Raw genomic sequence first — 16,193 nt, 5'->3', positions numbered from 1 at the left:
GGCTAAAAAAAACGTAACCATGATGGTTACAATAAAAATGTAACCATTAGAACCTCCTCCATATATATATATATATATATTTATATATATAAATATATAAATAAATGATACATGTATAGGCGAGTGTGCATGGTCCGACTCCACTCCATTTGGTCGTTTCGTTTGGTATGACAAATGACAATTTCTAATATCTATAGTTAAGGTGCAATATTTCAAGCATCAAAAGGGGGAGTGACCTAACTCCTCACAAAGTCCCACCAACACAATTAATTATCGTGGAAGACAAACATCAAAATGGTAATACTAATTTATTAATTGAGTCGATGAATGTTATAAATTTCGTATGTATATATTTCGATTGATTTATAATTATAGCTAGGCTCTGAATATATGGCAACAAAAGATATTGGAGTGATCACCGCTGTTTACAAAGCAAGCTTACATTGCCCCCAGTGTGCTCTTGATATCAAGAGGCCTCTTTTATGTGCTCAAGGTACGAATATATATATATATGTAAAAAATTCTTAATGGATATTATACATTGATTGATGATTACTAAATAATTTAATTATAAATATTAAATTATTAGATTTTGATTCAATAACAAATAATAAAAAAAAATTAAATTTTTATATTTAATTTAACTATTTAATTAAAAAAAATATCAAAAAAAAATATTACTTTTGACACTATATTAAAAATATGTTTATATACAAAATACTTAATACAAATTCATCTTTTTTTAGTCAAAAAAACATTTTTTCTTAATTTTTTTTTTCAGCCAATAAAATAATCCCAACTCATATAATATAAAAATGAGATATTTTTTAATTAGATAAAAAACTAAGCATAAAAACTCAATTTTCCATAATATTATTCATGAATGGGTAATACCCATTAAGAGTATATAAATATATATATATATAAATATATATATTATAGGCTTAATTTTGTTTTCGGAATTTTCCAATATCTTTATGAAATCAAAATCTCTCAAACATTTTAATTAATCTATAGAATTTTAATTAGAATATTACACTTAGATCAAATTAGGATCATGATTGAAGAGAATTTTTCAAATTAAGTATCACTTTTTTTCAATAATAATTTGTTTTTGTTGTTGGATATATATTAATAAACATATTTTATTTAATTAATTAATTATTTGGAGGTATATATATATATTCATGCAGGTATTCAAAATGTTGAGATCGAAATGGAGAAATGTGAAATAAGGGTGAAAGGATGCTTTGACCCCATTAAAGTTCAGAAACGAATTCAGAAATTGAGCAAGAAGAAGATTGAGTTGATTTCGCCCAAAGTGCAGATCAAAGAAACTACCATAATTGAGAAGAAAGTGACCAAGGAAATCAAACAAGTACGTAAATTACTAAAATATATATAAATATTTATATTATTACCAACATGTCTATAATTTATCACTGTCTCCTCCGTACGTGATGACTTTTAATCATCATGAACATATATTATTTACATTTATAAATGATTTTGAATAAATAAAAAGAAAAAAATTAACCACTATATATGTATATAGCCAATTAATCGGGCAACAATTTAAGAATATTACTAGATTTGGGGTAAATCTTTGAGAAATGATTCATATATATATATATATATATATATGAGTATTTATTGGGTATAGTGCCTAGTTCTATATTTGGCATCTATAATTAATTAGTAATATTGTTAAAATTTATTTTCAAGTTATATAAGACTTAATATTTAATTATACCAATCAATTATAATATGGTATTGAGAAATGATAGACTTATAATATTTTTTAGCATTTATATGTACATATATCTTTGGGGTATAACTATATATATATATGTGTGGGAGAGTGTTAACCATATAATTATCATTATAATATACCAAATCGCTTCTCTTTATTGTTTATTTTTCTTTTATCTCTTTATCAATTTGGAAGTTATCCATCTCTCTCCACGTTAGAAGAATTTTTAATTAGATTAATTATATAATATATATATATATATATATATATATATATGTATACTACATTAATTTTGCTCGCTATACGCGGCTTCCACAAAAACATAATTATTTATTTTTAATTCAAAAAGCAAAAGTTTAAGAAAACGTTTAAGGTCTTTTTCTAATCAAATCGATGAAACATGTGCATGAAAACAGCATCATTATTTGAAACAAAAAATTAATAATTAATAATAAATTATTATTATTAAGTTTTTTTGATGTATCATGTCCACCGACGTTAAATTAATATAAATTATCATCTTGGTTGTTTAAAACCAACTTGCAACAATCGAATATTGTACAAATATTTAATTAATATAATGAATGACCTCTCTGTGTCTGACTATATATGGGACAATTAAGTATTATTAACGTTAATCTCAATGATACATATTGTACATATATTTTTATATATATTCTCCTCTTCTTTGTTCCGATTAATATATTAATAAACATGATATGCTCAAATTATTTTTACTAATTTAAATTTGGGCTATTTACAAAAATATGGGAAAATAAAGATAAATTTTGATATATATGGCATAAAAACTTAATTACACTAAATATGTCATTTTTTAAAAAAACTTACAAATATGGGAAAAAGTCTTGAGGAATGCCATAAAAAACTTTAAATTTGTGTTTCTTTTTATTTATTTTTTCTTTTTTTAAAAAAATAAAATACTAAAATAAATAAAAAATGATCTCAACTATAGATATTATTTTTTTTTACAAAAATTAAACTTGTTTTTTTTATTTAAACTACTATTTTTTTTTCTTTGTTTTTTTTGTTAAAAACTAATTATTTCATTAAAAGCAGCAAAAAAAAAAAAAAAAACCAGTTTCATCAACATCATCCTGAAGAAAAAACATTATAAAAAATTATAATCTAAAGATAATATAAACTTTAAAAATCAGTTTCATCAACAATGAAAGAAACTATTAATTTCATTAAAAGAATAAAAAAAATAGTTTCATTATGTTATTAGAAATTTTTTCAAGTTACTTTTTTATTATTTTGTTTCTAGGTTGGAAACTTACACTTATATTTTGTTATTAAATTATTGGTATGCATTATGTGTTGTTTTGATTATATTTGTGATTAGTATATTTTTTTTTTTTTTTTTTTTTGTATATATGTGTGTGTGTGTGTTTTTATTTGATTGTCTGATGAAACTGGTTTCAATTAACTTTATTATTAACATTTGTATTTTGTTATGATTTTTTATAACGTCAAAACTGGTTTCACATGTCGAAACTGGTTTCACAGGTTTTAACTGTTCTGTAATGGGGTTGCTCAATTTTTATGATATTATTGTATATTTTTTAGTTTGTATAAAACCAGTTTTATTATTGTATGATATTTGAACAACAATTTTTATTTTATTTTAATTAATCAGTTTTTGACACACACATTATTTTATTATTTTCATAACTGGTTTTTTTAAGTAACTAGTTTTTATAACTAATTTTTTTTTATTGTTGTTCATAATTGAGTTTTATTCAATTTTTTATTAGTTTATTTCAAGAAACTGGTTTTTATTTGTTTGTTTTTATTTTGGTTGTTTTACTAACTGGTTTCTCACATTCCATTGTTTTCTTTTTTTTGGTTATTCTTTTATGGTTTTTATTGGACTTTTGTCTCTTTAATTTTCTTTGTTTCTTTTTTTTCTCTTTGATTTTAATTTATGATTCTCTTTGTTATATTTGCTGCGTATTGTATGTTTAAATTAACTCTAATTTTTGAGCAAGCAAATAAAAAATTAAATGCCAAAATAAAGAATGAAGTTAGAAGTTTGATTATTAGGTATTGATATAAAATTTATATGTTCGAAACTGGTTTTTAAATTTAGTATCGTTAATTTGTAAAAGTTTAGTTATTAGACATTGTGTATTTTTATTATGTTATTGATGAAACTATTTTTTTTTTTGCCTCTTTTAATGAAATAATTCGTTTCTTTTAATATTGATGAAACTGGTTTTTAAAGTTAGTATCGTCTTTAGATTGTAATTTTTTTCATTATCTTGTTGATGAAACTATTTTTTGTATTCTTTAAATGAAATTATTAGTTTCTTTCAATGTTGATGAAACTAGTTTTTAAAGTTTGGATTCTTTTTAGATTATGATTTTTTATATTGTTTTTTTTTCAGGATGATGTTGATGAAACTGGTTTTTTTTTTCTGTTGTTTTTAATGGAATAATTAGTTTTTAACAAAAAAAAAATAGTAGTTTAAATAAAAAAACAAGTTTAATTTTTGTAAAAAAAAATGAAATATAAAAATGTACACTTATTATATATATTAAGAGAAAAAAATTAGGTTGAGAAAAAAAATTAAAAAAAAAAGAGAGACACAAAGAGAAATTAGAAAAAAAAAATAGAGAGAGATAAGAGAAAGAAATAAAAAAAAAAAAGTAGCAACTGACTTAAAAGTTGAAAAGAAAAAAGAGAGCCAAAATTGACTAAAAAATATATAAAAAAGACAAAAAAAAAAAAAACTTTTTGAAGCTTCAATAAGTAAAAAATAAAAAAAAAAATTAATAAAAGTATAAAAGTAAAATGTTCTTGTCAAATTAAAAATGTAATGTTTGAAAAAAAATGTAGTATTTGGTGTAAATTTTCCAAATAAAAAGAAACCCTAAAATGTAAGTGTAAAATAAATTAAAAAATAAATAAAAATAATTAAGCTAAAAATAAAAACATAAAATATGGGATTGGATAATAAGTTTATAAAAATAGGGCATATCAAATACCATAAAAAATCTTAAATGTGAAAAAATGCCATAGAAGAGTGGCAAATCTAAAAATGCCATATTTTTTTAACTTTGTTATGAAATCTCATATTTCATGTAATTTTCACTTTAAATTTTGTGCATATATATAGCTGGTATATTTTTTTATATATATATATATATTGAAAAAGCAATACATTCTTATATAATAAATAGTACTCTCGACTATATCACAATTTTTGTGTAGTGTGACGTGAATATTCGCTTTGAGCTTTTTATAATAGATTTGGTTAGGATTTTTTTTTTTAAAAAAAGGAAAAACCTGTGATCAAATTCCTGATATATAATATACGTAATGCATATATATTTTTCAGCTATTATAGATTGATATTTTTTAAAGAACTGCTAAAAAAACAACAATGGTATTTAATACTATCTAAAGTGTTATATCGCGCGCTATTAGTATCGTACCCTAATCACAATGCTCTTTTCTTTACCATAATCATTTTTTATTTTTCAGTATGAAATCATGCTTCCATAGGAACTATATGTTAATTTATATTTATCTCTTATATATAATAAATATAAGAAAATTAAGCACATATTATATATAACTATATATATATAATACATATATATATATAAATATTTATTGTTCTAAACAAATAAACATATTTTTTTTTTAACATGAAGCCAGTTTTACGGACAACATTAGTGAAGGTACACTTGCATTGCCACCAATGCGCGAGGGACCTGGAAGAGAAGTTAATAAGGCGAAAAGGTACATAATTATCAACCATAATTAATTAATGATCCAATTTTGGTAAGTAATTAGTATAACTATATATGTAGATAATTAATTATACGATTAAATGACTGTATAATAATATATATATATACGTTCATATATAGGTATTCACAGTGTTAAAGCAGATATGAAAACTCAAATTTTGGTGGTGGATGGGAGCATTGAAGGTGAAAAACTCGTATCGTTCTTAAGAAGAAAGGTGCATAAACACGCAGAGATTATTATAAGTGGAAATAAAGAAGAAAAGAAAGTGGAAACTATTAAGCAAGAAAAAGAAGAAATTATTACTTCTATTGACTCTGGGAGCAAGGTTGAGATTAAGGAACAAGTAAAGGTAGTGGAAGCAAAATCTAAAGAAGGAAATGCTCCTTATTTTATTCACTATGTTTACGCTCCCCAACTTTTTAGTGATGAAAATCCAAATGCTTGTACCATATCCTAATTTATTTAATTATATAAATTTTTATATATGTAAATTATTAAGGCCTATGCTAGTATTATACATTATTATTATTATATCTTGATCGATGTTTAAAAATAAACTTATTCCTCCATCGATCTATGATGTTATAATTATAATAAGTCATTATTTATATTGATTTTCTATTATGTTTTGTTCAACCATGCATGTGATGTGTGACATCACGTTGTTGCTCTATATCTTATTATATTTATACTTAGAAATTTGCTATATATACAATATAAATAAAAGAATAAGCTTAATACTTGGGAGAGGTTTTAATAGTTACAATTTTATTGTAACCATCATGGTTACATTTTTTAAGCCATTGGATTACTATTAGATGGTTGTGATTAATTTGAAAATTAAATAAAAATAAATAATAAATAACTTGTAACCTGAAAGTAACCTAATAATTTATTTCCTTATAAAACTTTAATTAAGATTAATTATATTTTAAAATTAAATTAATTATAATTATTAATTATTTTTTTGCAATCTATTACTATATAAGGATATTTTAGCAATTTATTTTTTTACACTTAAATTATTTAAAATTTTATAGCAAATTTTTTTATAATTTAAAATTATACACATAATTTCATAATTTAAATTTTATTATACTTGTAATCTTAATTTTAAATTATTACACTTAATTATTTAATTTTTTTATTTAAATATTTAAAAAATAAAAAGTGAAATAAATTGAAGAATTTTTTAGAAAAAAAATGGCTACACTTGTTATCGATTGACTAGCTTGAGGCTTCATACTTAGTTCATATAATTGTAACAAAATAATTAAATATCATTTAAAAATAATTAATTATTTAAAAATTTATTATAAGAAGAGAATTTTAATTTGTGTAAAAAGAAATTTAATTTTTGTAAAAAAATAAATTTTATTGTAAATATTATAATTAAATGGTTTAATTGTTAAAATAATTAGAGTAAAGATTTAAATAAATAAAAAATTATTTATAAATATTAATTGCTAAAAGAGGTCTTGTTAAATATTTAATTAATTATTTTAAGAAAATAGTTTATAATTAATTAATTCTAAAAAATGAATGTTTACCTATTAGTAACTTGCTATTACAGGTCAAAGAAAAATGTAACCATATGGTTATAATAAAAATATAACCATGGAATAGTCACCCAAATTATATAATTATATGATGATCTAGCAAATTCTAACTAAATTGACCAATTTGAGAAAAATCCCTCAATAAAAATAAATTAGAGACAAACTACCTTCTTCTTTTTTTCCCATGTCTCATTTTTTACAATTAAACTACGGTGATAATAGAGATCGAGCAATGTCATCTTTACGATCATAAGATCCATGTTTTCTAAATATAATCATTTGTTGTATTATATTTTTCTGGGCATATTTTTACACACATAGTTTGAAATTGTTTTTTTTTTTTTTCTCAAATCCATACATTCTCAACTATTCATTATTGTATTACTCTATTTTTCTATTTTTCTGTTAGTTTGTTTTTTTTTTTTTTGTTTCATTTGTTTATTATATGATATACTGTTGAAGTTTTATTTATAGTGTGCATATGAGGCCAAGTATTGCTTGTCATCATATTATATTTGTAATATAAATAATTTAATGTTATAACTTTTATTATAACGAATGAGATTGTTTAAATTTTATGTGAAAATTTATCATAAAAGATCATTGAGTGATGCATAATACTATACTCATGTAGTAATTAATTATGACCTAATTAACGATGACAACAAAAAAGACATCGCTAAAGACTATTTCATACACACGAAAGAATATGACAATATTTTGTTCCCTAATTTCATTTTTCTTCTTTCAGGTGTATGGAAAAAAAATCTTCAATAAGAAAAAGCAAATTACTGTCTTAATTTTTACTGTCTTTGTTAAATACTCGAAAGCATAACAGTGGGGCGTTGATGAGTTTTTAGGCAAGGTCGAGCGATGTCGTCCTTGCAGTCGTAGGGGATGTTTTATATGAGTAGTTGATTTGTTGTATATTCTTATTCTGGGTTTGAAATTTATTTTGTAAGTAGTTTTAGTTTTGTTCTTTTTGTAATATTTAGTATGCATATAACACCAAATATATTTGACGTCATACTATATATTTGTGACATCTATAATTTGATGTCATAACCCTTATTATAACACAAGGTTGTTTAAATTTTATCATAAACTACCCCTTTTATAATCAGGTGAATGTACATAACGTACATTACAAAAAAATCAATACTTTTGGATCAATGACATTATTAACGATGACAACAAAAATTAAATGTCGTCGATAAAGACATTCAATATCATGCGAAACAATTTATGACGACATTTTTTATTTCTTAAATTCATTTTCCTCTCTCACAATTCATTCGAATGAGGGACTAGCTGCCTTTGACTCAAAGAGGGTAGATCATGAGCTTGATAGACTGTTGGAATCAGAATCAAGTCTAGGACCTAATGATCAGGATCTAATAGAGCGTAGTGATGATCAAATTTTTTTAATTTATATATTTTGTACTTTAATTAGAACAACATACTTAAATCTTATAGAAACCACTTTACTAGTTTCTAATGAAATTTAAAAATTAATTATTCATATATAGTTTGGTATCAATTAAATTAATTTTAAATTTTTATTGTAAATATATAAATATAATGTGCAATATTCATATATAAGAAGCAACTTTTGACCATATCTTTTCATATTATAAAAATTTTGAGGTAAATTAATATGAAATTAGTGACCAATTCATAGGTATTTAGAGCAATTACATATGTCATTGTTAGAGCTCTCTGTTTGGTTGTTGTTAAAATGTATTAGCAATGAATTATCAGCATCGACTATTAGCATTGACTCGTTCATCACTAATAACTTTGGCGATGACTTCGAGAGAATTAGCAACAATAATGATCATTACTATAGACCTTTTATTGTTCCAGAATTACTAAGAGTATCTCCAATGATAGTATTTGAGAGAATGCTTGATGAGATGAAAAGTTTAGGTGATAAAATATAAGGATGTTATATAATTCGAGATAAAAGAATGTTATTCTTGAAATTTGACCACATAATGGCATTGATGCTATGTTTTTTTTAGATAAAAAATTAAAAGTGGAATATATATATAATAATAATTTAATAAAAAATGATTTATATATATAATAATGTTTGAGATTATAATTATAGTATTTTTAAAATATGTTATACCATTATAGTATTTTTAGAAGTAAGAGTGCCAAAAATAATATGGAAAAAATAAATAAATATTATATATTTGGAGGATGTGGAGATATAACACCTTTAAAGATTAATGCTACTATTGTAAATGCTCTAAAATGCAGCATTGGTACCTAGCACTCTCTTCTGTGTCATACCGCTATTGGTGTAATTAAATATCGGGTCTCATAAAACTTAAGAAAATAACTTTCAAGGAATATCACTAATCAATCGTGAGGCGCCACCTATAGAAAATGTCCAACACTACTGATGTCCATTAACAATGCTCTTTACTATTGTAGTGTAATGATGTATGAATCGTTCTTGTTTCATGTTTTATTTAATTGGATTCTTATTGAGCTAGAAGAATACTACCAGAAAAGTCACTACAACAATAATAGGATATAGGTATTAGAATATTTCTAATTAAGGAAATAAAATAATATTATTGATTCTGATAAATGAATATTTTATATTCATTGAATCTGGACAGAATCAATTACGTAATATTCTATATATGGTCAGATTTCTATATTCATTACCTGATTTGATTTCCTGAATTAATTGTCAAAATATTCTGACAATTAATGTGGCACAGATACTGATGGAGTATCTCACCTATAAATATAGGGTCTCGGTCCCCGAGCTCCTCACTCATTCTGTTCATAACAACAAAATCCATCTAAAGAGAGTTGAGAGAGCGAGGAAGCCCGATTACCCACATCAACCAGTTTTCTTTGCAGATCAAAGCTTATGTGGGACTAAAGCTCAAGAATCAATGGCTGGAGGTATTTCGATCCTTATTCATAGTGTATATATGTTTGATTTAATTCCGCATTTTATACATAAACATATATATTTCAGTTTATACATATAAATGTCTAACAGTTGGTATCAGAGCGGATTATATATCTCTGCCTTGATTTAGTTTGAGTTTAATATATATATATGTATATACGGTGTTCATATATATATATATATTATATATTCGTTTTCGGGTTCGTATATACATTCATATTATATATATACATTTTCATACGTATATACCTATATACATTCAGTTTATATATATATTCATATACATTCTGTTTATATATACATTCAGTTTATATATATATATTCATATACTGTTTATACATATATATAGATATTTTCTTCATTTCATTAGGTATATATATTGTATATATATATATGTTCATATATTTATTATATCATATTGTTTATATACCTAAATGCTATATATAAATATATACATTTCATGATTATATATATACATACGGTACATTATTTTATTTTCTGTATATATATATGTATGGATATATGTTTATATATACATTATACATTCTGAATCAATACATTCATATATTAATGTAGATTGTTCTAAAGCATGAAAACTCATTTAGAAAAAACAAAGAAAGCTCAAAAAAAAAAAAAAATATTCGGACCCGAAATTTTTGGTGATTTTAAAGTCTTTGTTTTACGTGTTTTCGATGCATGAAATCTATATGAATGTCTTAATTTTTGCATTTAGATTCATTTGGAAAAAAAAATTGGAGTTTTTGGTCCGTTGGTTGTTTTATTTCATTTTTTTTTTCGGTGTTTATTTCGAATTCTATATACATCACTATATTCATATAGTATTATAGATCGATCTAAACATGTGAAAAATAATTGAAATTTGAAAATTAATTTCTTAAGAACTCATACGGACTAGAAATTTTTTATTAAAATTAAAGTCCAATTTTTACGTGTTTTAATTGCCTAAAACCGACATGAATCTCTTTATTTATGCATGGAGATTCAAATGGGAGTGATTCCATGAATTTTTATCGTAGGAATTCGTTTTCCTGTTCGGGATTGGGTCGGGGCATTTTTTTTTTTTTTTTAAAAAAAAAAAAAGGAAAATTCCAAATTTTTATTTATTTGGAATATTAATTATTTTCCTATTTTGTGTTAATTTAGTCAATAAATTACATTCATTCAATTTCCATTTTTAATTTAATACATATATTTAGAATTAATATGTTATTTAGTATAAATTGAAAATAGAAATTTGTTTTAAATTGGTAATTAATTACATGATTTATTTAGGCATGTAATAATTGTGCGTTTAATTATTTATTACCAAATTTATGTAATTTATTGTTTAAATTAATAAAAGTTGAAAAAAAAATTTGCCATTAAGTATATTCTTTAATTTTGCATTTAATTCATTTCATATAATTAATTGTACTAATTTGTATATTTACCTTATTTATACAAATTAATTATTAGTGCAAATATTTAAGATATTATATTGTCATAAATGCATAATTAATTATATATTATGGAATTAAGCATTTAATTTATTATCATACAATAATTGTATTAATTTGTATTTATTTGGCAAACTTATTTTTAATACAATTAATTTTGATTTGTATGATTTAAATGCTATACATAAATTCCTTTTATAGTGCTAGATATATTTAGAAATATTCAAACATTAAGATAGGTTGAATATTTTATATAGCACATTAAGTTTCATAAAACTTCATAAAATTATTCATAAAATATTCATAAAACTTCCTAAAATGAATAAAATATGAATAAAATGTAAGTAATTTTTTGGTTTGACATAAGAAAACATGAACTTGGGACAAATGCTCATATCTAGAACGGTTTTTAATGATCTTCGGACGACCACACTAGGAGCACTAATCTCAGTGATTGTCTATTATGTTAATAACGAAATTACTTTTAGGTAGAGCCCAATACCTAATGTCAAAGTGAAAATATAATTTTATATAATTAGGGAGTAGCCACAGCATCCTTATTTGTATAAAATTATATATTAATTAAAATTCACCTTAATGGACATAAATTGTAATTAATTATATAGGTATAATAATTTTACCCCACAGGGATTTTATTATATTTGTATAATTAATTAGGATAATATGTTAAATTAAATTCTCTTAATTTACCCCACAGGGAGTTATGGGGATTTAATTTAATAGTGTTATCACAAATTTAATTAAAGATAGATAATAAACCTTCATTTTCCTAAACTAATTGTTTAATTAAATCTATCATAAGGTTCATCTAATTTTATTAAATTTAAAATTTAGCCCACAGGCAATTTTGAATTTAGTAAAATTTTAATCTTCAGTTTATACTTTGGTGTCTAGTGAACCACATAATTTTAAATAATTAGGGAGTAGCCACAACATCCTTAATTATATAAAATTATATATATTAAGTGGATTAAGATCACATAATGGACATGAATTATGTGAACATAATAATCTTACCCTACAGGGATTTTATTATATTTACATAATTAATATGTTAAATTAAATTCTCTTAATTTATCCCACAGGAAATTATGTAGATTTAATTTAATAATTTTATCATAAAGTATAAAATTTTGAAACATTTATAAATAATTAAGTGTTTCATACCTTTCATTGAGATAGAAATATTAAACTTTAAGTTTTTCATAAATTGTGTAAATCTATCATAATCTACATCTAAATCTAATCTTCTTAAATTAAAAATTTAGCCCACAGGCAATTTTTGTTTAATAAGATTTCATATGTAAGCATGTTTGTTCATTGGTAAAAACATGATTCATTTAAACCTCAAAACTATATATGTAATTTTATTACATCACTATTCATAAATTTCTTCCATACCAGTAGAAATTTCCAAAAATTTATTCTGATAATTTAATCTAAAATGTACAGTTTTTACTGTATAATTAAGAAAAATAAATCACACTTTAATATCACCAATAAATTTTAATTTATTGTGTATGAATTCATTCTAATATAGTTATTAACACATAGTGGATTATTTTAGATTGTTATTCCACATTCATAATTTCTTGCAAGGTTTACAAATAAACCTAAGAAAGTCAGTAACTGTGAGCAAATCTTATCCACAGACAAGATAAGTTCTCACATTTAGAAGTTTAAGGAACAAGCAATATAGTAGTGGCTTTGTTTTAAAATTGGCAAAGACCTTTATGTTCCAAGATTCTATTGAAACTTGATTTAGACACATTTAGAGGTCTTTACTACAAATGATGTCATTCATAAAGATATGCAAGTTCAATCTGACAATAAGAAATGTGTTATTAATAAGAATTCTTCTACATTATAGCACCAAAAATTATGGAACATATCTCCATAAATAGAATAAATGTTAGTAAATGGTGGGGATATTCATTACACTTGATTTTACTAACTTTATTTAGAACTTGTGTGAATTTCATTAAAAATATGTATTCCAACAAGTCAAAATCGGTGCATACTAGAATTCTATCATATTAGAAATCATACAAGTCAATTAATTTTGAAGACATAGACTCAAATTTTGCATCTCTTTTTTAACGATTACTCACATAAATAATTTTTCTACAAAAGTATAGATTTATATGTTTCAAAGACATTTAAATCTTAAGTAGAGAAATGGTGCATTTTGCATATTAAGATAGTGAGATCAACAATAAAATGGAGAATACTACATTAAAATTCGTGAGTATGGATAAACTCCCAGTCTATTTGCAAAGTTTCTTTAAAAGCATGGGTTCATTGCCCGATACATATGCTTGGTACACCCAAATTATAGTGTGTGACAGATTTAAGAAACTAAGCATTTTTTGGACATGGGGTGGAGCCTACATAGCAAACTCCAATCTTTCCTAAATCTTTGTCTATTGATACTCTTCAATGGGGTGTACATATCGAATCGTGTTCTAACCAAAGTTGTTTCTCAAACATATTTTGAGTTGTGATAAGGTTGAAAACCGACTTGATGACATGTACACATTTTATAAATACCCATATATAGTTAGAGTACAATTATCAAAGAAAAGATCTGGGTCCTAAACCATAAATGAGCATATTTCATTTGAAAAGCTATAAGGTTTAAGGGTTACATATTTTATTATCCATCTCACAACACTAGAACTGTGGAATTAAGAATTGACTTGATCAGTGGGAGTGATCAATCTAGGAACCTAGTTTCTGAGAAAAATCATTCATATTTTCTCAAACTTCCACCTCAAGTATTAGATTAATTATGATTTAGTACAACAACCCTTAAGGTTAATGGTTATTGAGAATTCATAACTAATCATTAATAGTCTACAAGTCATTGATAAAATTCTAATAAGTTATGTTATTTAGTAATTGCTTATAATTTCTAAAATAACATGCATATTGAACCATTTGCTCTTTTAAGAGTTTGTTGGTCCATCCTTAAGATGACTTATTAGAACAATAAGATCAATGTTTTCTAGTGATTACATTTTGTACAATAAGAGTTCAACTACAATATTAATTTGAGACACAAATTAAATTATAGAATGATAAAGAATTGAAGTTGTAGTACAACATGCCATGAATGAATAAATGAATATCTTAAAGAGCAATAAAGTTTATCTTTAGTAAAGTTGCCTAATGGGGTGGAGAACATTAATTAAGCATAAGTTTTTTTCACCAATAATATTCATTAGGCAACATTGAGAAACATAAAGATATAAAAGAATATTCATTGCTAAGAAGTTCATTTTGAAATAAGAATCAGTAATAAATGAGATTTACATTCTCACTTGTTTTTATAAAAGATTCTATTATAGACCTTGGCATTTGTTGCTTGTTTTAATTCATTAATCAATTCCAAACAGTGAACTAGAGGAGAAGGTATACAGACTGCCATAAAGATTTTCCTCTAATAAGTGGTGAACATATGCAAGCTTAAAGTGTCTACTTATAGATTAAAACAAACATCTCACAAATTGGTATTATATCATCTTTTCCTTTAGGTTTGAAAAGAGAATTATGGAAATAATTATATACCAGAAGGTTAGTGGGAGTAATATTTGTTTTATACGTAGACAATATGTTACTTGCAAATGATGATAAAAGTTTTCTATATAAGTTGAAATAATTCATATCTCAAATTATTATTTTGAGATAAGGAATATAAATAATATATATAATTTTAATTAATTAGAGAGTAGCCACAGCATCTCTGATTAAATAAAATTATGTATTATTCATCTGATATAACTTTTATCTTTAAGTGTGATAAATTCAACTCGAACCAGCATCTGAAAAATGATCTGGAGTGAGAATAAATTAAGAACATTCATTTGCTTCTATTTTAGAAGCCTAATGTATGCCTAAGAGTCTGAATAAGACTTTGCATTACATTTGTTTCAGGATCGGTAAGTAGTATCAGAATAACTAAAGTTAAGACCACTTTATTCTTCATACAAAGTGATGAGGTGTCTTTAAGATACTAAAAATTATAATCATACATATTTGTTAAGATGAATTGACCATCTAGAAGTATAGTTAACCAATTAGATTCTTCCACACTTTACTGGTTATATTGATTCACGTAAATCAATATTTTATTACAACCTTAAGATTACCAGTAAGATTATATTGTGGAGAATCTTGATTGTTATTTCCACTATAGAAGTCACATTCATTTATTATTTTGAGGATACATCTCGTATGATGTATTATAGAGTTTCATAGTAGGCCTGGAGTTCAGAATTACAGTTTCATTAGGCCATTAAGAAAATTTTGCGATAAATTCAGCTACAATATTTATGGCTAATAACTCTAAGAGTACTGGTCGAAGCTAGCATATCGACATTAAGTATTTAGCCATAAAAAGGCGTGATAAGTGGTCATTAATCACGCAAACTGAATTGGGTGATCGCATAGATCCTTGACTAAAGGCATGCCGCAACACAAATTCAAGGATCATAAAGTAAATATGGGATTCAGTTAACCCATATGCAGTTTTTTTTTTTTTATTTGTACAACCAAAAATTATTTTATGAAACTCTAATTTCGATATTTTCTCATATTTATGTGCACCTTAATTTCATCTGAGAAAATTATCGTAAGAGGACCTGAATAAACATAAGGGTTAGGATTTATTCACTTAAGT

At 23.9% G+C, this 16,193-nt stretch overlaps 1 protein-coding gene across 1 annotated transcript; it reads left to right on the top strand.

Moving 5' to 3' along the window:
• The first annotated feature begins 358 nt into the window (after positions 1-358).
• On the top strand, positions 359-6,888 carry LOC115702526 (heavy metal-associated isoprenylated plant protein 4). Its single transcript, XM_030629957.2, has 4 exons — positions 359-493; positions 1,194-1,378; positions 5,435-5,522; positions 5,654-6,888. The coding sequence occupies exons 1-4, from the start codon at positions 391-393 to the stop codon at positions 5,989-5,991; spliced, it is 714 nt and encodes a 237-aa protein (XP_030485817.1). The 5' UTR covers positions 359-390; the 3' UTR covers positions 5,992-6,888.
• Positions 6,889-16,193: the final 9,305 nt, after the last annotated feature.

The sequence above is a fragment of the Cannabis sativa genome, chromosome X (genome assembly GCF_029168945.1).
Source record: "Cannabis sativa cultivar Pink pepper isolate KNU-18-1 chromosome X, ASM2916894v1, whole genome shotgun sequence".
Lineage (NCBI taxonomy): Eukaryota > Viridiplantae > Streptophyta > Magnoliopsida > Rosales > Cannabaceae > Cannabis > Cannabis sativa.
Note: the sequence above shows the minus strand (reverse complement) of the source record. Positions and strands in the feature narration are given on the sequence as shown.

Excerpts from the sequence above, each read along its gene's own strand:
- LOC115702526 (XM_030629957.2), top strand. The coding sequence starts at position 391 with ATGGCAACAAAAGATATTGGAGTGATCACCGCTGTTTACAAAGCAAGC. Across the intron at positions 494-1,193 it reads GCCTCTTTTATGTGCTCAAG|GTATTCAAAATGTTGAGATC; the intron begins GTACGAATATAT and ends ATATTCATGCAG. Across the intron at positions 1,379-5,434 it reads TGACCAAGGAAATCAAACAA|CCAGTTTTACGGACAACATT; the intron begins GTACGTAAATTA and ends TTTAACATGAAG.